The 21121-nt window shown below is 38.4% G+C and overlaps 2 protein-coding genes across 2 annotated transcripts; one reads left to right on the top strand and one right to left on the bottom strand.

Annotated features, from left to right (window-relative positions):
- Nucleotides 1-142: 142 nt before the first annotated feature.
- LOC109984109 (dendritic cell-specific transmembrane protein) lies at nucleotides 143-3704 on the top strand. Its single transcript, XM_029277217.2, has 3 exons — nucleotides 143-1503; nucleotides 1592-1921; nucleotides 2009-3704. The coding sequence occupies exons 1-3, from the start codon at nucleotides 457-459 to the stop codon at nucleotides 2066-2068; spliced, it is 1437 nt and encodes a 478-aa protein (XP_029133050.1). The 5' UTR covers nucleotides 143-456; the 3' UTR covers nucleotides 2069-3704.
- A 1350-nt stretch (nucleotides 3705-5054) lies between these two features.
- dpys (dihydropyrimidinase) lies at nucleotides 5055-20903 on the bottom strand. The gene is made up of 9 exons (XM_020635114.3): nucleotides 20534-20903; nucleotides 19707-19865; nucleotides 19234-19413; nucleotides 17301-17490; nucleotides 16708-16864; nucleotides 15981-16122; nucleotides 15018-15160; nucleotides 8075-8282; nucleotides 5055-5715 (listed from the first exon to the last, which is right to left on the bottom strand). The coding sequence occupies exons 1-9, from the start codon at nucleotides 20783-20785 to the stop codon at nucleotides 5656-5658; spliced, it is 1491 nt and encodes a 496-aa protein (XP_020490770.1). The 5' UTR covers nucleotides 20786-20903; the 3' UTR covers nucleotides 5055-5655.
- Nucleotides 20904-21121: the final 218 nt, after the last annotated feature.

Below are 21121 nucleotides of genomic sequence, written 5' to 3'. Positions count from 1 at the left end.
AAAACTAATTACTACATTTTACAATGTATGTTAAAGTTTTTATCTGATATATCTTAAATTTATACACTGAATGGCAATAACAATATATTAACTGAGTTTCACACGCTGTCATGTCTGCCTGATTTCAGTGTGATCTGTGTGCTTCTGCTTTTGGTTGAAAATAGGAATGACTGGAACATGACAAATGACTGAGGTTTGATGAGACAGAGGAGTTCCTGTTTTGGCTGAATATAAGAAGAATGTAAACCACAGGCATGAGACTAGATGACCAGGTCTACTGAGCAGGTTTGTTCCTTGTGATTTATGTTTACATATATAGCTTTTTTGATTTGTATTTTTTTAGATGTTTTTGTTTTTTTCCAGACAATCAGTTTATCAGTTCATTACCATCTTTTTATCAGTGCTGCGTTAGCATTTCAGAAGAGTTCTCTCTGAATATCTTCATCTCTATCTAGAATGCTTCTTTCATGGATTGTAATACCAAAGAGACTCCGGGATATTGGTTATCTAACTCTGGATGTTTTCCTAACTGGTAAAAGGGATGGTTTTCAAAGAACTCTTATCCTACTTCTCACCTGCAACTTCTCCAGTCTCCTGCTCAGCTCCCTACTCCTGCTTTACCTCCTCTTCATTCTGAATTATGAGCTAGCAGTGGCTGGAGGGATTACTGGCTGTTTTGGGATAATACTGACAGTCGCACTCTTCCTTTCAAAAAGAGTGAGATGCTTTGGGACCCTATTTGTGATCTCTATTTTCATGAAGAAGAGTCGGAACCTGCTTCTGACTGCTGGGACCAGTTTGGTTGTTCTTAGAAACATACGCAACACCTTGGAGAACCTCACCGAACTGGTCAGCAGTATGATATGCAACTTGAGAGCCAAGAAAGAAGCTATTGTTGCTCCATTCAGTAGCTATGTAAAGGTGTTAAAATGGGTTGGAAACATGCTCAAGGGGGTTACAGATTTAGGGGTTTTTAACCTTGACTCCCAGCTCACAGTTTTGCCCAGACTGGAATCAAAACATTTCAGGGAGAAGCTCATGGAAGCAGAGCAGAAGCTAAATGTAACCGTGAAGTATGTACAATCCTTTGTAAATACAGTATCATCTGTGAGTGATAGGATGTTTCCTGCCATGAGCTTCCTTGTGCTAATGGTGTTTATAGTGCTGCATATAAAACATTTTTGTAATGACATGAAATACAAAAACAGGTTCATCAGCAGCAAATTTGTTAGTTTTGACGAGAAGCAGAAGGCAGAAGGAAAGCCCTATGTCCTCCCCCTCACACCAGAAGAAGAGAAGCTGTACAGCCCGGTCACCTCAGCCTGCCCCACCACCAAAGATGGGAGAGCTATGCTAAAATTTGGCATTCCAGTTGTCCACCATTTCATTTCCTGGGTCATATTTATAACTGTGGATGGCTTATTGTACTGTTTTGTTGATATTGTAACAACAAAGTTATCTCAACTGGAACCATTCCATGTACCATTGTTAATGAAAATCAAAGTAAGTCATTTTTTCTTTCTTTGTGTTTTGTCTGCATTAACAGTTTTGTTATTGGCTCACGGGCACTTACTATTTTTTTTCCTGCTAGGGGATTGCAACTTTAATAGGTATACCATTTGTTGAGGAAAACCATGAAGAAGACTTTTCCTACTCTGTGACCCTGTTTGAGGAAAAGTGTCTCCCTAAACCCAAGCTGCTGCTCTATAACTCTGTAGTTCCTTTGGCTGCCATCCTGCTCACACTGCTCATAATGGCTCTGATGGCAGCTAAAGTGGCCCAGATCAGAATGATCGTTTGTGAGCAATTCTTCTCTGCCGCTGCAGAGAAGAGAGTGGAATACCTGCACACCAAAATCCTGAGAAAGCGGTTAAAAAAGAGGAGGGAGAAAATCTGCTATCTCACATCTGTCTTTTTTAAGGTAAGCATATTAATACGGTAGTTTGTAAACCTGCTTGTTAAACAATTGAGGGTGATATTTAATTTCCCTTTTTTCTTTTCTTTTCAGCCACATTTTTGGTGCCCTTTGCTCTTCAGGCCCAAAGAGGATGTACAAGGTATCGTATAAGCGTCTATGCTCCATGATTTTATGACTCAAAAGAACACATACAAAACGATAAGAAATTCTCCTGGCGAGGGCACTACTATCGGAAAAAATACACATAGAAAAAATGACATGCTGTTAAAATGAGTGGTTTTTAAAGGCTGGTGTTCCCTACCAACTTTTACTTCTTGCTCAACATTTGAACATTTTAGTTTCATCACACATATGTGAACCCAACAAAGATAAGCCTTTATCTAAGCTGTCCTTTCTGTCTAAGCCACTTGAATTTCTGATCAATTGTCCTCTTCATGTCTTTGTGGAGGAATCTAATCTACTTCAGGTTTTTTTTTGTTGATAACAAATTTAGTTTGCACTGAAGATCTGCCAACATATTTTTTATACTGTTGTATCTAATATCAATACATTTTACTTAAGCTGTTTTATGTTATCATAAGTGGTGCTGCGTTTTAGTGGTAGAGTCAGTCGTCTCTCAACCCGAAGGTTGTTTGGGGGGGATATCTCACCGGCATGCAGGCTACAAATTAGTTTGTTAACTTGATCCTTATATTGGTCAGTTGCTCAGCACGCGTCTCAGAAATTTCAAAATGAGCTGCTGGGCTTGCCACAACGAGCCAATGGGCTTAGATCAGTGATATCACACTGACAATGACGCCGCACTGACAAATTTTTATCGAGGGGGGCTAGAACCGAGCATTACATGCAGCTAATGCTACAGCTAACAGGAGGACGTAGGAGAAGCTGCGTTTCCGCGGACTTTGAATTTTTGCAAATAGATGTGCCTAAACATGCACAGTACACTTGAAAAACACACTAAAGGGCATATAAAACCAGAAAAAGCATGATATGGGACTTTTAAGTTAAGAAATGCTTAGTTAATTTCTTTGTTAGCTCTTGAACACTATGTATTTGAAAGGGAGGGTACGCTACAGTGCATGGATTGTAATAAAGCAGCCCAGTGAGAGATATTGCATGTTTTGCTGTAATGTTTGGTTTGGCTGCTACTGTACAGGTTCCACCAAAATGTAATATTTATTGTAAGTTATTTGAAGCGTGATGTTATCATCTTGATTGTATAGGAAACGGAGGGCTTAGCCCTGCTAGCCCATTCATTCTAACCTTCCCTGGGTATTCACTACATCACCTACGTAGCCTTCATTGATGGGACAGCAGAAGGCAGGAAACATGGAGAGAAGAAAGTAAGACCTGCGGCAAAGGGCCGAGGCCGGTAGTTAATCCTGAGGCTGATGTTTCAAGGACAGTAGCCCTTGGTATACAGGGTGATGATCTACTAAATGAGCTAAACTGGCGTCCTGCCATCACTCTATTATACAGTGTAAAATCCACAGTTTACAGTCTGCTTTGGATTAAATCCAAACCTTTTACTTTGTGTGCTGAGTACAAATTCAACAAGACAACATCAATCCACACAAATTGATATCTTTTTGTTTGAATCACTTTTGATAGAGAACTGGTTTATGTTATGTACAAGTTTGAATCTCACAAATTGTATAAACTTAGAGGGACTTCAAACTCTCTGACATTGTTTTTTCATTTATTTATTTCCTGGATGTCTTTGTTTCTGTGCTTGTATACTTTTTAACTTTGAGGAATATTTCACCAATAAATGTGTGGTGCACAACTGCTGTTCCAAATACTTGTCTCTAACTGTACAATTCGTATTAAGAATGTTCCAATAGTTCATTGAGTTATATCATATTACACAACAGCTCAATCTGCCAATTAATATTAATGGTAACCACGGAGAATGGTTCATAGGGAGAATACTTAAACATTGATAAAAGCCAACACATTACATCCCATTAATCTGAAGGTTTAAATTCTATTCAGTGAACACTCAGATACATTTTACATTTATTTTCAGAGACATTATATTACATAAAATGAATTATCTAAGATGACAGGCGACAGTACTCTGATGAATTTATGACACAGGATGCCACTGTGCTGCCACCTTAACAAATGTATTATGACAAAACATTAAATCCCATAAGGAATTTATAATTAAGGTTGCAATTATGAATTCCTGATTGTAGCCGATAGAGCACTGAACAGATTATAGTAACCCTAAATAAAGGTTTGACCTAAGTGTAATGCTTCTTTGCAGAGCATAAAACAGTGAGATTTTCTTATATAATCTCAGACTGATGTCCCTATGTACAGTGAGAAGCACTGTCCTCTCTCTGTCTTGTCACTGTTAAATTACATATCACAGGTGTGAGACAGTGGTAACACTTACTTCAAAATACTTTTCATTTCTTCAACTAGGTTAGATTGGCAGTGAAGAACAATGATGACAACATTTTATTCAAATCAGCCCCACTGTGTCAGCTGTGAGTTTATTGGTTATTAAGAGTGCCTGTGGTTGAGTATTGCATGATCAATTATGTATGATATATGTATGACATACATATTCTCCAGATACAATGGATTGCCTTGACTTTGTTTACGCCATTGCAGTCATAAATTAAACTATTGTTTCAAGGCTGACATTGATCATTACCTAGAAATTCAGTCCTCATTATAAACTTTTTAAATGTTTTTTTATTGTTATGGACCCCAGTGAGGAACACCCAACAATATTTGGATAAACATAGTGTTGACTGTATAAACCCCCAACGCCAGCCCCACACCATTCCTTCCACTGTCGGCAGCAAGAGGAAGGAAGCGGTACAGCTCAAGGATGAGTAGGCCTTCTGTGACTCACACACTGCCACTGACCCGTGTGGTAACCTGATAAGCTCACATTATGTCTCAACTGGCCCTGTGGCATAATAACACGCCAGCATGCCAGCCCAATAAGAAGCTGCCACATGATGCTCAGTGACAGCCACAAACCTTTTAACCAAGGCGACCAATGAATGCAGTCCAAATATGTGGGCAAAGATGAAGTGAACATGATAATTTGAAATCCTGCTGAATATGCAAATACAGAGTCAATCTGGGTCACCGAAATAAATCTTAATACCTCTACGCATGTCAGTGCATTTTAATTAAATATTTCATCAAAGGGAAAAATGCTTTTGGGTGAGAAATACCAATCCTGTTACCAATAACAACAAACATAGAGAAAAAAAGAATGAAAGAGAAACATCCAGTAACGAAAAATCATCAACTGACTTCTTAATTATGTTATGATAAAATAAACACAATAATGTGCAGAATAAAAAGTGTAATTGGATCAACTTTCTAATAACATAAAATGTTTAACAATGAAATCATACATGAATCATTTTTTATTCTTTACTGTGATTTATTGGATTGCAATATAAGAGCAAATAACTCCAGAACAGCTTCCCCGGTGGGTTCTACTCACCTGAGCGCTGAGAAGAACTGATCTATTGATCTCAAACAGTTATAAAAAGAGAGATATCCGATGTTTTGCGTTAACCTAAAGATGACAACTACAACCTTTCATGCAAACATGTAACATATAATATATGTCAAATATGTCAGATGTGCCAGTAGAATTGTAGAATTGTAGACAACCAAATGGAAACGGAGAATACTCTTTTTTTTTTGCATTCTTTATTTTTTTGTGATTGAAAGTATCCATATTCTTTGTCAGTCATTCAAATAGAAATGACTTTGCCTTTATAGGGTTTTCTGGTCACAGCTGTAGGTTTTCCGACCTGCAAGGCAAATATAAAGCAAAAGAAAAATAAATTACCTTTGTGTACAGCGCCTCATCAAAATCTGGTTGATGTAAATATTACATTATTATGGGAATTTCCCTCTCCTAAATAATAATTTTGGCAGTCTAGTGTCATCTGATTCTTTAATCATGATCAAGAATGGATAAACCACAAGTCTGTTTTGATCTCATAAACCTCATGAGGGAAATAAGTGGCTTTAAGATTCAGTGCTATCTCCCTTCATGTAGACTTCACCAGATATCCCTGACTTTGTCCACCTGTAACTTGGTGCTTGAAAGAGAGAGTTCCAAAGGGATTATTTACTGTTTTGAGAGCCATTCTGCACCCCCCCCCCCCCTTTTTTTTCTTCATTACTTTATTTTCTCCTTTCTGTAGGTCCCTAAGGAGGTTCTTTGTGGAGCTATTACGGATCCCTAATATGAAGCTTCCCAATATTAAAGAGAGCAAGACGTTTAACATCATCTAGTTCAGAATCATCATTCATGGATAATTGTTAAAGTACCACAAGTAGCACTGCCATGCCACACAAGGCATAAAAACAGACATTCAAAAATACATAAATTAATAAATAAACCAGGCTGTAGATGGCTGACATGATATACTGACTGAGCTAAACCACTGCCCTACCATTACTCTATGTTAAACTGAACTGAACATCTGCTTGCTGTCGTTTTATGTTTTCCCCACAAGCACAGAGCTCGATGTTTGATGTGATATTTTCAGCCTGGTAGGGCCATGCCCTTTGCGTGAATTGCTTCATCATGACCTTCTGAACTAGGGAGGTAAATGCCCTCTGTTCAAAGATAACAGACATGTTCAAGTTGAGCTAAGTCTGGGCTCAGAATGTAGGTCGGACCGGCCTCCAGCCATGGGAGCTTGAGTACAGCAATCAAGGGAGTAGGTTTGGATTCAACATTGGGGGGGGGGACAAATTTTCAGTGGGGGTCTGGGTGTTCCCCCCCAGAGAATTTTGAGCATCAAACACTTCATTTCCTGCATTCTGGTAAATTTTTATGCAACAATTTGTGCCTTTTCTGAATTAATTTATGGCGGAAATTTCTTTACTATGTATAGGAAATTCAAATTATTTTTGAATTACTATTAATTATTCAACTGTATTGTTCAGAACTTTCTGCATATTCAAAACATTACAGGTGCTTTGGGAGGTTTTTTTAGGAATCATGTACATCTCAAATCAAATCTATTAGAGAATGACACCTTGTTATAGCCTTAGTATCCAAAATGTAAAACTACATAAAAGCCGTTGTTATGGCTGACTAATCTTTCACTCACTATTTGGGAAAAAAGTTTATTGCACTTAAAATCAATTGATAGGCAGGCTATATAAAGAATAATATCATCAAGGCATGTAGATTTATAGCCTGCTGTTTTTATTAAAATGTTGGCAGGCAGAGGACAGAACAATTACACAATGAATACAGCAATAACGTAACACTGCCAAACATCACAATGACAGCGGACTTTAGGGACTTCTGTTCTGTGTTGTTTAACTCTTAATCAACAGCCTAAATCATGGTTAAAAGCTAAATGAGTGATAACTTAAACGATGTTATTTAGTTATGCTGGTTCAGAAGCTCTCTGTGTTCAGAAGCTCTCTCCACGTCGTCCATTCATTACTGATAATTGGACACCTCGTCGGGCATTAACTCTTATACTTTGTGGTGTCACCTCTATACAGTTAATGGGACACTAATGACCATGACTCCTAACCTGACCGGACCTGATCCATTGTCTCAAATACGTATTTGAGAGGCGGTGCCGAAGTGGGAAAGGATTTAACCCTTTGTGTACCGCATGAGGCGCCTTTTTTTTCCTTCAACCTTAATATTGGTGTGGACATTTCAGCCATCGTTTGAGATTGGTATGGACACGTCCATACGGTCCATACGCAATTCTACGCCTATGACAGCAATGGTCATATTTCTTGTAAAAAAAACGACTTGTGCCATACAAGAGATACTAGCCAATACACACAGTTTCTGCGAAATGTCTCTTGGGGCTGATGGCAATGTTGGTTCATATAGTTCTGTTGGTTCTACTTTACATGGACCCAATGAAGAGGCGCCTCAGCCTGGTACAACACCTACAGGGGCAGCTACTGTCCAATATTTACAGCAGTCCAGCTTCTTGTCCGTTCTAATACAAAAATTGTTTCATTGTCTTTTTTGTTTTAACTTTTTTTAAGACGCATAAAAAATGCATGAAAGTAAATGTTGTGCAAAAAAGTGTTGAACTAATACACACAGCTGAATGGTCACATTGTATTGTTTTGGCTGATATCTGTTGCTGGGTAAAACCTTAGGGGATGACTGACCTGCTCTCTTTGCCTGATTCTTTTGTATACAAATTCAGCAAAGGGTTTTCTGTGGATGAATCTGCCAATCCCCGGTGACACCTTTAATTGCCCATTTTCATAGACCACTTTTCCTCTGGAGATGGTGATGACAGGGACCCCGTGGCACTCCATCCCCTCAAAGATGTTGTAGTCCACAGCCTGGTGGTGAGTCTTGGCTGATATCTTCCTACCAAAGCACAAAGACACAACTGCAGGTTTGTATGGAGCTATTGAAAACTACTTTTAAACTCAACTTGGTCAATCACATGCAGCCCTTGTGATAAGTGGTATAATCACTGCTTGTTTGCTGAACACCCAGCTAAAAATGGAAAACATAGACCTTGTGTTAGACTTAAAAGCATTGCATTCTAATCTGAAATCGATTGAATCAGGCCAATATGTTCTCAAACACAGCACGTTACAGCAGCACACTTTGCAGCAACAACCATTATAACATTAATATTTAATATTCCTGTAATCCAGTATTCAGTCCAATATTAATTTTCTGTTTGTGCTTAGTTTTCTGTTTCCACTGACTGGTTGGAAATATTGACCAGTATACTAATGCCAAACAATCTCATCAGGCTAGATTCTAATTGTGTCTGTCTGCTATTTGATGTTGGACAAGTAGTGTAAAAAAATAGTTGTTACAACATTTTTCTTGGCTAACAGCTAGCAGCTCACAGTGCTGTTACTTTGTTTTAGCTTCTGTAAAAAGATGTTAAAGAACGCAAAAACAATGCCTAGTGGAATTTCAAAGTCTGGATATAGAAATTTGACAACATGACTACATGACTACCTGTCACACACAACTTTTCATTTCATCCAGTTAAAAAAAATGATTTACAGAAACTTCAAGTTAAGTACCTGAACTACAACTATGGCATGTTGCGTTATACCTTGATGCAATTCCCAGCATATTCTTGAAGTGGTTGAATGGCTTATTATCTTTTTTTTTCTTAGCAATGTAACTTTTGCTGCTTTGCTAAAGTGCTCATGATGAATTAAGCAGTGTCTTTGTAATATAGCAATAAGTAAGGTATTTTATCTGCTTTTTGTAACATAACATGTTACCTGCTCTTTTGTAATATTAATTCTACAATTCACTTAGCAAACGCTTTTATCCAAAGCGACATACATCAGAGAGTAAGTACAACACAAGCAAGGATCTAGAAAAAAAGGGAACAATGTCAGTAAGAGCAAACGATCAGCTTTGAGTCCGATTGGACACACAGATGCTGACAGGAAGTGACCAGAAGCAAAGTAACATTGACGGCAGTTCTTGAGAGCTCTAATCAGTATAGAAACCATCTTATAAGTCGTTGTTATCAAACAAAAACCATTGTCACAACCATCATCATCATCATCAATAATATCGAGACCATCATCATTAAGTTAGTAGGTATTCATCAAAGAGCTGGGTCTTCAGCTTTTTCTTAAAGGTGCAGAGGGACTCTGCAGATCGAATGGATTTTGGAAGTTCATTCCACCACCGGGGGGGCGACAGAGGAGGAGAGTCTAGTCAGCGTTTTAGGACCCTGTTGTGATCAGACGCCTTTCATTGGCAGAGCGTAGTGGGCGGGAGGGAGTGTAGACCTGGATGAGAGAGTTAAAGTAAAGAGGAGCCGTTTTTGTCGCTGTTTTGTAAGCGAGCAGCAGACTTTTAAATTTGATGCATGCAGTAACTGGGAGCCAGTGTAAGGAGATGAACAGCGGAGTGACATGTGCTCTTTTAGGAAGGTTGAAGACCAGTCATGCTGTTGCATTTTGTATCATCTGCAGGGAGTGCATGTAGGGAGACCTGGAGACTGTAACATCGTCTGGCGGGAATGACAGGAAGAGCTGGGTATCGTCAGCATAGCAGTGGTATTAGAAGCCATGCGAGTGGATTATTGAACCAAGTGAGCTTGTGTATATGGAGAAGAGAAGGGGACCAAGCACTGACCCTTGAGGTACCCCTGTGGATAAGCTGTGCGCTTTGGACACTTCTCCCTTCTACGACACTCTAAAGGATTGCCCAGAGAGGTAGGACACGAACCAGCAGAGGGCAGATCCTGAGATGCCAAGTTCAGAGAGCGTGGATTGGAGGATTTGATGGTTGACTGTGTCAAAGGCAGCAGACAGGTCTAGCAGTAATAGAACTGAGGACTGACCCGCAGCTCTGGCAGCTCGTAGCGATTCTGTAACTGACAGTAGTGCAGTTTCAGTAGAGTGGCCCATCTTAAAGCCTGACTTATTTGGGTCAAACAGATTGGACAGGATCTCAGAGACTTGCTTAAAGACTGTGCGCTCAAGTATTTTTGACAGAAAGGGCAGAAGAGAAACCGGTCTGTAGTTTTCAACCTGGGCTGGGTTTAGTGTGGGTTTTTTGAGCAGAGGGGTGACCCGAGCTTGCTTGAATGCGGTGGGGAACACACCCGTTGACAGAGAGGAGTTGATGATATGCTTAAGTGCAGCATTAAGCAGAGAGGAAATAGTCTGCAGGAGGCTTGATGGTATTGGGTCCAGAGGACAGGTGGTGGGCCGAGAGTCTAGCATAAGCTTAGAGACTTCGTCCTCAGTCAGAGAGGAGAATGAGTCGAGTGAGGCACTTTTGGTTGGTGCCTTTGGGCTGAGTTGGTCAGGCTCAGAAAACTGGTTACTGATAGTTGCAACCTTTTCAGTAAAATATGAGGCAAACATGTCTGGTGTGAAGAGATCGGAGGGTGGAGGAGGAGGTGGTTGAAGCAGTGAGTTAAAAGCAGAAAACATTTTTCTTGTATCTGTGGCATTGCATATCTTGTTGTGATAATATGTTGTCTTGGCCGTTTTCAGGCTGGAGGAGAATGAGACAAGTCTTTGCTTATAGTCATTAAAAAACAAAAAGTAAGGTCTTTTACCTGCTTTTTGTAAAGTGTCTCGAGATAACACTTGTTTTGAGTTGACACTATACAAATAAATACTGATTTATTGATTGATTGATTGATTGATTGATTGATTGATTGATTGATTGATTGATTGATTGATTGATTGATTGATTGAAAAGCCAAAGCCAATTACAACCCCATGAAATAAAAAGCTCAGCACACTACATATTGATAATATGGTAGAGAAAATTCCATCTGATTAAAAAGATGAATTTAGCAGGGAACATTTAAATAAGTCTAGCTCATGAAACTCATTGAATGTGTTTTTCCATTTCTTTTCTATATTCACACTTGTACACTTCCTGTTGATTGTAAAGCCAGACACCATACCAAAGCAAAAATATGATATGTCCTCATTATTCAAGAAGCCTAATTGTGAGACACAAGGCAATTGACTTAGCTTTCCAGGCCTCCTCGGTTATGCAACTGATTGTGGCCCCTGGTGCCGGATGATATGAAGCAACACTTGTACCAAGGGCAATTAATTACGCAGTTTCACAGATGAATTAGCCTCTGCAGCAATAAAACATGAGGCGCTCTCATGCTTGAATGGAATTATAAAATCCGCCAGAATGCACACAAGATAGATGATAGAAGACAAAATAAGTGAAACAAACAGGTGATGTCTGAGGAAGACAGGCCTGAGAGGACACACATTCTGTAAACTCCACTACAGTAAGACATGTGATGGTAACAGTGCCCACACATGCTTTTTCAATGTGAATTAATTTACAGCAAATTACACTGGGTTGTAACGTGCTCTCTTCCTCAGCACATCAGCAGTTAGTGACTGCCCTTAGGGGCTCAGCCCAGATTCTCCAGCAAACAGAGCAGTGCAACTCTCAGTTACATAAGCCTGAGTGTGCTACACAACACATATACAGGCAAACTGTCCTCTCTGCATCTGTGCATGTGCTCCACATGAGAGCATACTGTCCTGCAATATATATCTGGGATTGTGTTGGAGTAACTGATAAACATCAGCGACAAATCAGTTCTTATAAACAGCCTTATGATATTCTAAACTGCTCACTTAAAATAGCCTTAATACTCTGTGTTCTCAACCATGAAAATTGGTTTATCTCCCACATGAAATATTCGTCATCTTTAAGATCCCCACCATGACCCGCCAGCATCATCTCAATACTGATGTGAGCGTCTAGCTTATGTAAATGAGTGTAAAAATCTTGCTTAAAAATAACCAAACAAGGAAAAATAATCATTCCAATTCCAGTCTTTTTAAATATCTGATAAATGTGCGTCATATGTAAATTGTGTTATACCTTAATTTGCAGCTTTAGATAAGTGATGACATTCCTGGAGAGCACAGACGTAGTCAGCTTACGTGTTTTGGAATTGTGTTTAGGTGGCAAAAGATGAAAGAGTCATCAGTTATCTTTTTCAGTTGCCTATGTAGCTTGCCTGTCTTTTTGCTGAACATTACATTGTAAACCTTTTTTTCCGACTGAATGTGTCATGATTTGGTCTGGTTTAGTATTTTGTTCTTTCAGAGTTTAGATGTCGTACTCGTTTTAGTTTTCAGTCTTCCCTTGTGTTGCTTCTTTCCCTTGTGTGTTAACCTAATGTTTCCTGTTTCATTTTGTAATCTGGGTGCATCCGAATTGCAAAGTGCCTACACAATCTTTGAGTAGTCAGTAGACAGTAGACAGTACCTACTATCTGTGCTGTCTACAGTTTAGTACCTACTATTCAATAGGTGTGCACAGTAGGCAGATATTTGTTCCTACTTCTTCTAATTCATTTAGTATGGAAGTGGCGTCATTTGCGTTAACCAACCGGCCCCATCCACCCGTTTTTATTTTTGTTTAGATTTATTCAAGAAGAGTAATGCACATATACAGTCAAGTAAACAAAAAACAATATCACAATGTAAATCAAGTAAAAGACAGATTAAATAATAAAATAAAATACAGTACATACAGGAATTTGTTACATTTTTTTGTTGTTGATTAAAAGTAGCGATTTCAGTCGGGACTTACTAACTCTGGATTAAAAATGTATTAAATTAATCCATGCTCGTTTGTTTTGATTTGGAGGCGTACATGAAGTGACGATTTACGTTTAATTTTGCACAGCATTGTGGGTGGTAAAATACAATTCATTTCCTGAAAGGATGGATCAGAGGCCCTTTCCGAATAGCCACAGTTCAGTATGCAGTACGTAGTTTTCAGTAGGAAGTTTCAGTATACTGAACTTTCGTGGTCATTCAGTATGCATTTTTTGGGTCCACCTCAGTATACTGAACATTTCAGTATGCATACTAACTTCCGGGTTTCATGAAGTATGGATCGGATGCGTGCTTCCAGGAAATGAATTGTATTTTACCACCCACAATGCTGTGCGGAATTAATGTAAATCGTCACGTCCGCCTTTTTTAATCTAGAGTTAAAGTCCCGACTGAAATCACTACTTTTAATTAACAACAGAAAATATAACAAATGTCTGCATTATTATAAAACCTTTCCCCCTCTATTTAAATAATGATTTGATTATTTAAAAGTGTCTTTATTGGTTTATTTTACTTTATATTCTGTATATTACTGTCTTTCATTTGTACTTTTCTTTATGTAGCCTACTGTATGTTATTTAGTTATTTAATCTGCCTTTTACTTGATTTACATTGTTATATTGTTTTTCGTTTACCTGACTGTACATGCGCATTACTCTTCTTGAATAAAGCTAAACAAAAAAAACAAAAAAAACAGGTGAATGCGGCCGGTTCGGGTAACGTAAATGACGTCACTTCCATACTGAATGAATCAGAAGAAGTAGGAACAAATATCTGCCTACTATGCGCGCCTACTGAATAGTAGGTACTAAGCAGTATACAGCACGGATAGCACATACTGCATACTGCATACTGACAGATTGAGTAGGTACTTGGCAATTCGGATACAGCCCGATACTGCATATAACCAGGAAGTTAGTATCCATACTGAAATGTTCAGTATACTGAGGCGGACCCAAATACATACTGAATGACCACGAGAGTTCAGTATACTGAAAAGTACTGCCTACTGAAAAGTACGTACTGCATACTGAACTGTGGCTATTCAGAAAGGGCCTCTGTTATCCTCGTGTTTCTCTATGTTCTAGTGTGTATTGATGTTACATTCTTAAGTTTTCTGTGTGTCTTAGTTTTTCCTGATTTATTTAGTAGTTCTTGTCCTCCTTTTCTTGTATTTTCTCCTGCTTTGATTACCCTCATTGTCTTCACCTGTGTTGTTTGTCTCACCTGTGTTTGATTACACCTTGTATTTAGTCTCTGGCCCTTTCTGAATAGCCACAGTTCAGTATGCAGTGTGTACTTTTCAGTAGACTGAACCCTCATGGTCATTCAGTATGCATTTTTTGGGTCCGCCTCAGTAGACTGAACATTTAGGCATGGATACTAACTTCCTGGTTATATGCAGTATCGGCTCCATCCTTTCAGGAAATGAATTGTATTTAACCACCCACAATGCTGTGGGTGGTTCACGTCACTTCACGTGCGCCTCCAAATCAAAACAAACGAGCATGGATTAATTTGATCAATTTTTAATTTATTTAAGTCCCTACTGAATTCACTACTTTTAATTAACAACAAAAAAATTAACAAATGTATGAATTATTATAAAACCTGTTCCCCTATTTATGTATGCGTATTGGTTTATTTTACTTTATATTCGGTATATTACTGTCTTTAATTTGTACTTTCCTGTCTGTACTGTATGTTATTTTATTATTCAATCTGTCTTTTACTTGATTTACATTGTTTTTGTTTGCCTTTTTTGTTCAAATAAATCTTTTTTGAGTTTCTGCAATGGGGTCCCCCTCCTTTTGTTTTTCCACAACCGTGACAGAATGCTTAACATTCTGAAGACATGCTTCCATGTTTGCCCAGTGTCATAGCAAGGTTTAATTTTATACTGAGGAACATTGAAATAGTAGAAACAGTACACAAACTGTTCGAGAGCTTCCTTTCCTTCTTTTTTTCCCCAAAGCTTTCCCCTCACCTGGTCATTTTTGGGTCCCATATAACAACATCGGCATCTGAATTCTTGGCGATACGTCCTTTCTGTGGGTAGAAGTTGAAGATTTTTGCTGCGTTGCTGCTTGTGACAGCTACAAATCGATTCTCATCCATTTTGCCACTGTGCTGGAATAAGGAAACACAAAAAGCAGCTGGTTTGAGTAAAGGGCATCGACTGATGATGCCTAAATGCAGAATAAGCAAACCAAAGGCCAGTGCTTTACTGTGCAGTAAGCAACTCATTTCCAACAAAAAATATTCTAACTGTTATATGTAAGCACTGTAGCCTAGCAGTTAATGTGTGTGCCCCATGTACGGAGGCTGTAGTCCTCAAAGGGGGCGGCCCTGGTTGGAATCTGACCTGTGGCTCCTTTCCTGCATATCGTTCACTACTCTCTCTCTCCCAAATTTCTGACTTATCAACTGTCCTGTCCCCACCATAAAGGCATAAAAAGCCCCAAAATAAACCTTTAAAAATTATGAAAAGACTAGAATAATTATACTTGATAAATGTAATCATTTTTAGCCTAACAGTAAACTTAATGATGAAAATGTGTTTTCATGGCTTTTTTTTAAGTACAATTGACCCTGTTTTCTAGATTCAAATACTCAGCAAAGGTAGGAGTAGGAGCCTTTTACATTTAACATAGAAGTCTAAGATTCGTATTACACCAATTATTTTGCCTCCCTACTTGATGTGTAATAAGCTTGATTGTGCTCACTGTAATTGCACTTTGCTGACATATGATACACAGAAACAAAGTCAAACTGCATCTTTTTATATAACCCACTACCACATCTCTGCAATATATCTAATTACATGGATATTAACAGGAAGCTTTTTATAAGATGCTAATATATAAGGTCACACTTCTGTGTTTCAGACTTGAAGTGTCTAAGTGTTGAAAAATATCATGTAAAGTGTATTCATATCATAAGAACATACAACTCCTTTCTCCCAGATAACAGACATCCTGTCCTCCACTCCATTCACTCCATTAGGGATCTTAGTAAAGTCGTCTTTGCCAAGAGCCTTCTGGCACAAGGAGAAGGTGCAGTTGTCTGTCCCCGTCACACTGAGATCGTCACTAGCACATAAAAAAAACAAAAAAACGTGTAAACATCAAGCACCATCAGGAATATGCAGGGAACATACAGTGCTTTTAGTAAAACGTTTCCTATATTCTGATGTTTTTTTCAATTCATTTACATTTAAAAGTGTCTACTTTTATTTTTATAAGGGAACATTTTGTTCTATGACTATTACTGCGACATGGTTATATGTCTATGATACTTGCCACTTGCTGTAGAGTACAAACAAAAATAAAAATACTAGTCAGAATTATTCAGTCATCATTGAGCATGAAATGATATTCTGTAAAACATCTGCTTCAGCATCTCTTCCCCCCCACCTACAAGTCTTTGCTTACATTAACTTATTGCTCAGAGAAATAATTTTGTCTGCAATTTCATTATATACTGAAAATGAAATATAAGTATAAGTATGGTTGAATGCTGCAGTCACAAGTGACTGAAGGTGCAGGCATTTCACTGTATCCTATAATAATGAAATAGCAGTCAAAATGTATTTAATATTTAAGTATAAGTATAGAATTAATGATTACATTCATTTTTTTTGCATTACTGATTGCTACACTTTTGTTTCTACCTACTTGGCCAGTAGGTCCATGAGGTACCCTGGGGTGCTGGGGTCAGGTCTGAGGGGAGGACCCATCACAAAGCTAGCAGCATGGGCCCACTCTTCGTTCCAGTAGTGAGTTCCGTCAGTACCTAAGCCAGCTGCAATGGGCTCCCCAAACACCACACGCCCTATGGAGGGAGAAAAATCCCACTAAGAAAATGAAATTGTTTATAATTCCTCTGTTAAGTCTTTCAGCAAGTTCCTTACCGAATAAGTTTGTAAAACATGAAGCTTAAAAAAGTCTGGGCCCCTTTCTAAAAGGCTTTAGGAAGCTTATCAAGGAGATCCTTTTCAGGTGTCCTTGTTTTATGGTGGTTGTATTTGTTGGATTATTATGTGTTTTTTGACATATGAAATGAAAAAATCAATCAATCAAAAGTAACCATTTTAGAATTTTAAAGGCTTTTTTACCATTACTAAAAAACCTTGTGAAGACACTGAATGATCAAACGTTTTAAAGCATTAAAATAAATAAAAACAAATTTGATTGGGACTAAAAAGGCATGCAAAGGCCATTCTGCTCTATTTTAACAGCAGGTGGCAGCACCTGCAGTGCACACTCACCATCTCTGCGTGCATTAGACACCACCTTTGCAGCAGATTTGCTCATGACATGAACAACATACAACGGGCAGTTGACAGCATGGGCGATAGTGATGGCTCTCTGGGTGGCCTCTGCCTCCACCTCCTCTGGACGACACAGCTCATGGCCTTCGGGCCCTGTGATTCCCATAGACAGCATCTTCTTAGCCCCCTGATAAGTCCCAGCAGGGGTATGGAGAATGACAAAGTAAAGGTTAAACATCAACAACACCAAGTGCATTTCTTTTTCTTAAAAAAGTCAACAACAGACAAAGAATAAACAGCATGACTATGTTCTAGAAAGGGACACTATTATTGTTTTGTCTCAATTAGAAGGTAGAGAGTTCCAACTCTCTGACCTATTTCAAAGAACTGTAATCACTCTACAGTTAAAAAAAATCATATTTTAAGGGTTTAAGTGAGGAACTGCATAAAAAACACAGTCAAATTATCATGCAAAGACGAAGATAATATATGAATCCATTTAATTTAACTACATTTTACAGCTGATGTCTCTGAGACTCCACAAATAGGTTAAGCACTATTTCCACAGCTAACCTTCGAGGCATTGCACACATTGCACACATTTCACACATTGACCATACTTTATGTGCTCCCCAGCTTAACAAACACACATTTTACTTTTTGGTTTTTAATGCTCTCTAGTGGTCAATTACTGTCATGACATCTAGAAGAAATCTATGATGTGGAAAATACAAATACATTTCTGTGAAATAATTATCAGGTTTGTTTTGTCAAAATAGATAATACAGAATCACAGCAATACTTCTCAATGAAACTGGTTTAACGTAATAAATTATCATCTTTGAAAAAACTGGATATACACATATTGTCATTGTAAGTCTCCAATTCTATAGGTTAAGTGTTTTCAACAGTTGATGTCAAACAGGGTAAAGGCAGTTAGCAGTATTTCATCACAATTGTTTGATAAATATTAACTTTCATTGCAAACACAGACAGTCTAGATGGACCTTGTACCACCTGGAATATGCAGGGAAAACACTGTATGAGTATGTGCTTTTAGTAAAATGTTTCCCATATTTTGATGTTTATTAAATTAAATTTAAAATCCACTTTTTCTATTGTTACAATGGAACAATATATTATATGATTATTACTGCAACAATGTTAATTCTTCTATGACACTTCCCATTTAGCGTGGTTAAACATTAACTCACAACTGTTTTCTGTCTGGACTGTGTGGTGTGTTCACACGTGTAGATTATTTACCTGACCTGCACTAACATAAGCCACTCTGGAAAAGAGGAGTGCAGCAGCATGCATGTTTCTTGTGTTAGGGGGCAGAAAGCACTGATTTTGTAATGGTTTCAGTTTTGTTGTTGGCCGAGTCTCTAGTTAAATGCAAATTATTCACAAAAATATTACCTATTAGCGAGAATGAAAATGACAGACCTGCACAAAAGTTTTGTTCTAGGCTGGGGGTGGAGTCCATGGGTGGAGATACCAGGAGAGTGGAGGGGATTCTTTTTACCAGAATCCCACTGTGACTTCAAAAGTTGAGCAAATTTGAAACGGAGCATTTTTCTCTCTGTTGTAAGACTTATGCAGACGGACTGGATGGATTTATTTGACATTTTGTGGTGCAAATATATGTTCAAAAACACTGTAAAAGGGGATTTTTCATAATATGTCACCTTTAAAAAAAAGTGTTGAGTAGCAATAAATTTGGTTATGTGCTGCCTCACACATTGTTTGCTCTATAGACAGAAGGCTGAAGTATAAGACTGGAAACTTCAAATGCTTATAACAATGAAAATGGAAAGAAAGAACAACTGGAGTGGCTATTGAATATAATCAGCTTCTTCTAATAACACCTGTTTCCATTGAGTTATCCATTGTTAACAAGCAGGTTATCACATTAGCACCCACTTACCTCTGCAATTAGGTCTCCATTCTCAGCATGCACCTGAGCTATTGCTCCAATATCTTTACACTGGGAGAAGGCAGCATATAGTTCAGAGTCCTGTAGCATGAACACATCTTTGTAGGCCATAAACATTTTGAAGGAATTGACTCCCTTCTCTTCAGTCAGTGTCTGCATCTCTTTTTTGACCTGGAGAAATATACAGTTTAGAGACACAAATGGAGGAATAATTCTGAGTTATAACCTTGACTTTTATAAAAACCTCTAATAAAAAAAAGAAGTGCTTTCAACACCATCAAAAATGACTTGACAGTAGAATTGTGATGTGTTCTTTTCCCTTCTGTTTATGTCTATAACTCCTTTCTTTTGAGCAGTTGTTCCAAAGAAAAAAGTTCTTATCTAACACAATGTAAAGTTGTCTTACACAATGTACATATTGTTTTTTTTAATTTGTTATTATTATTTTCAATTTGCTCATTCACCTTATCACTCCACCACGTGACAGCAACGTGTAGAGAGTAATCGCAGCAAACTTTGGGGTCAGCTGTTTGACGCCAGCAGTCATAGGCCTCCAGGAGAGACTTGCCCCTTTGGGGGATGACAAAGTCCAGGATCATTGTGGTCCCTCCTGCTACAGCAGCCTGTTGACAAAACAGATGCAATAAATTGCTTCATTCCTGTGATTTTTTTATAGTCTATAGTGGCTAACGCCTGGGAAAGTGTTTCAAATCTCATTTACATTAAACCATCAAATGTATCTGACATAATACAACTTTCAATAAATCTTACAGACATTGTGTATTACAGATTTGCTGCAGTTTTATAATTCATAAAATTAATCAAAAATGAAACAATGACGAAGGTCAAAGAACAAGATGTGATTGAATTGAATTTGAACCTAAAGGGCATCAGTTATGGTCATTCAAGTGACTGATGCCATGGCATTGCCACTACAAGGCCTATAAGACCGCATCAAGAGTCTGGTTAAGACATGCTATACTTCAAAATGTACCCCATATTTTCCAGCTGCATCATGAAATGCTGTTCATGGCAATGAAACTAAATTATTTCATTGATTTTACTTCTGATTCTTTAGTCAAACAGACCTAAAATATTGGTAAGGAAAAAAAACAACATCAAGTCTAAGTAGGTAATTAACATTAAATGGTAAATTACAGTTAGGTTAATAAAGCCTAAATAAAGAACTCTCAGCTTCCCTTTTTTTACATAGCTTGACACACTTAAGGAGATATGGAGACCTCCTTTCTCTAGCTTGTGCTTTGTAACCAATAACAAAAAAGATGTGCACCTTGGTGCCGATATGAAAGTCGTCCACAGCCTTGGTGCCCATGAACGCCAACTCCATGTGTGTGTGCGTGTCGATGCCGCCTGGAATCACCAGTTTATCGGTGGCGTCAATGATTCGCACTCCCGCTGGGATCTGAAGATTCCGTCCAACTTCTATTATTTTCCCATTTTCAATGTAGACGTCGCCAATCACGGAGCAGTCTTCATTCACAACTTTACCTCCTTTGATTAAGATCCCACTGGTCTCTGCCATCCCCGCTGTGTAGCCTACCACTCAAAGAGTTTGGAAAGAAGGAAAGAACCCGAGTGAGTGCTGTGCCTGCAAGACAGTCAACTCCAAAGTGCATTTGAGACATGGATGGAACCTACACAGAGTATATTCCACCCCTGTCTCCCAGTGTCATATGTCAGACTCCGCCTTGTTGAATACCTTTCAAACTGCCTTCAGAACACTGATTAGAAGCAGCTAGGCAGCTGCATCACGTCTTTTGTGGATAGTTTCCATTTTGCAGCCGTTTTTCTTTTTTTGCCAAACATGTCTGTTTAAAATGGTATTAAAGTGCCATCCCCCACCACATATGTCCACACA

The sequence above is a fragment of the Labrus bergylta genome, chromosome 8, assembly GCF_963930695.1.
Source record: "Labrus bergylta chromosome 8, fLabBer1.1, whole genome shotgun sequence".
Taxonomy (NCBI): domain Eukaryota; kingdom Metazoa; phylum Chordata; class Actinopteri; order Labriformes; family Labridae; genus Labrus; species Labrus bergylta.
The sequence above is the reverse complement of the archived record's forward strand: the minus strand, read 5'-3'. Positions and strand labels throughout refer to the sequence as shown.

Coding starts and splice junctions, on each gene's coding strand:
- dpys (XM_020635114.3), bottom strand. CDS start 20,785: ATGGCAGAGACCAGTGGGATCTTAATCAAAGGAGGTAAAGTTGTGAAT. Junction 19,414..19,706: donor TCACGTGGTGGAGTGATAAG/GTGAATGAGCAA, acceptor ATATTTCTCCAG/GTCAAAAAAGAGATGCAGAC. Junction 17,491..19,233: donor ATGGAGACCTAATTGCAGAG/GTAAGTGGGTGC, acceptor GGGACTTATCAG/GGGGCTAAGAAGATGCTGTC.
- LOC109984109 (XM_029277217.2), top strand. CDS start 457: ATGCTTCTTTCATGGATTGTAATACCAAAGAGACTCCGGGATATTGGT. Junction 1,504..1,591: donor CATTGTTAATGAAAATCAAA/GTAAGTCATTTT, acceptor TTTTCCTGCTAG/GGGATTGCAACTTTAATAGG. Junction 1,922..2,008: donor TCACATCTGTCTTTTTTAAG/GTAAGCATATTA, acceptor TTTTCTTTTCAG/CCACATTTTTGGTGCCCTTT.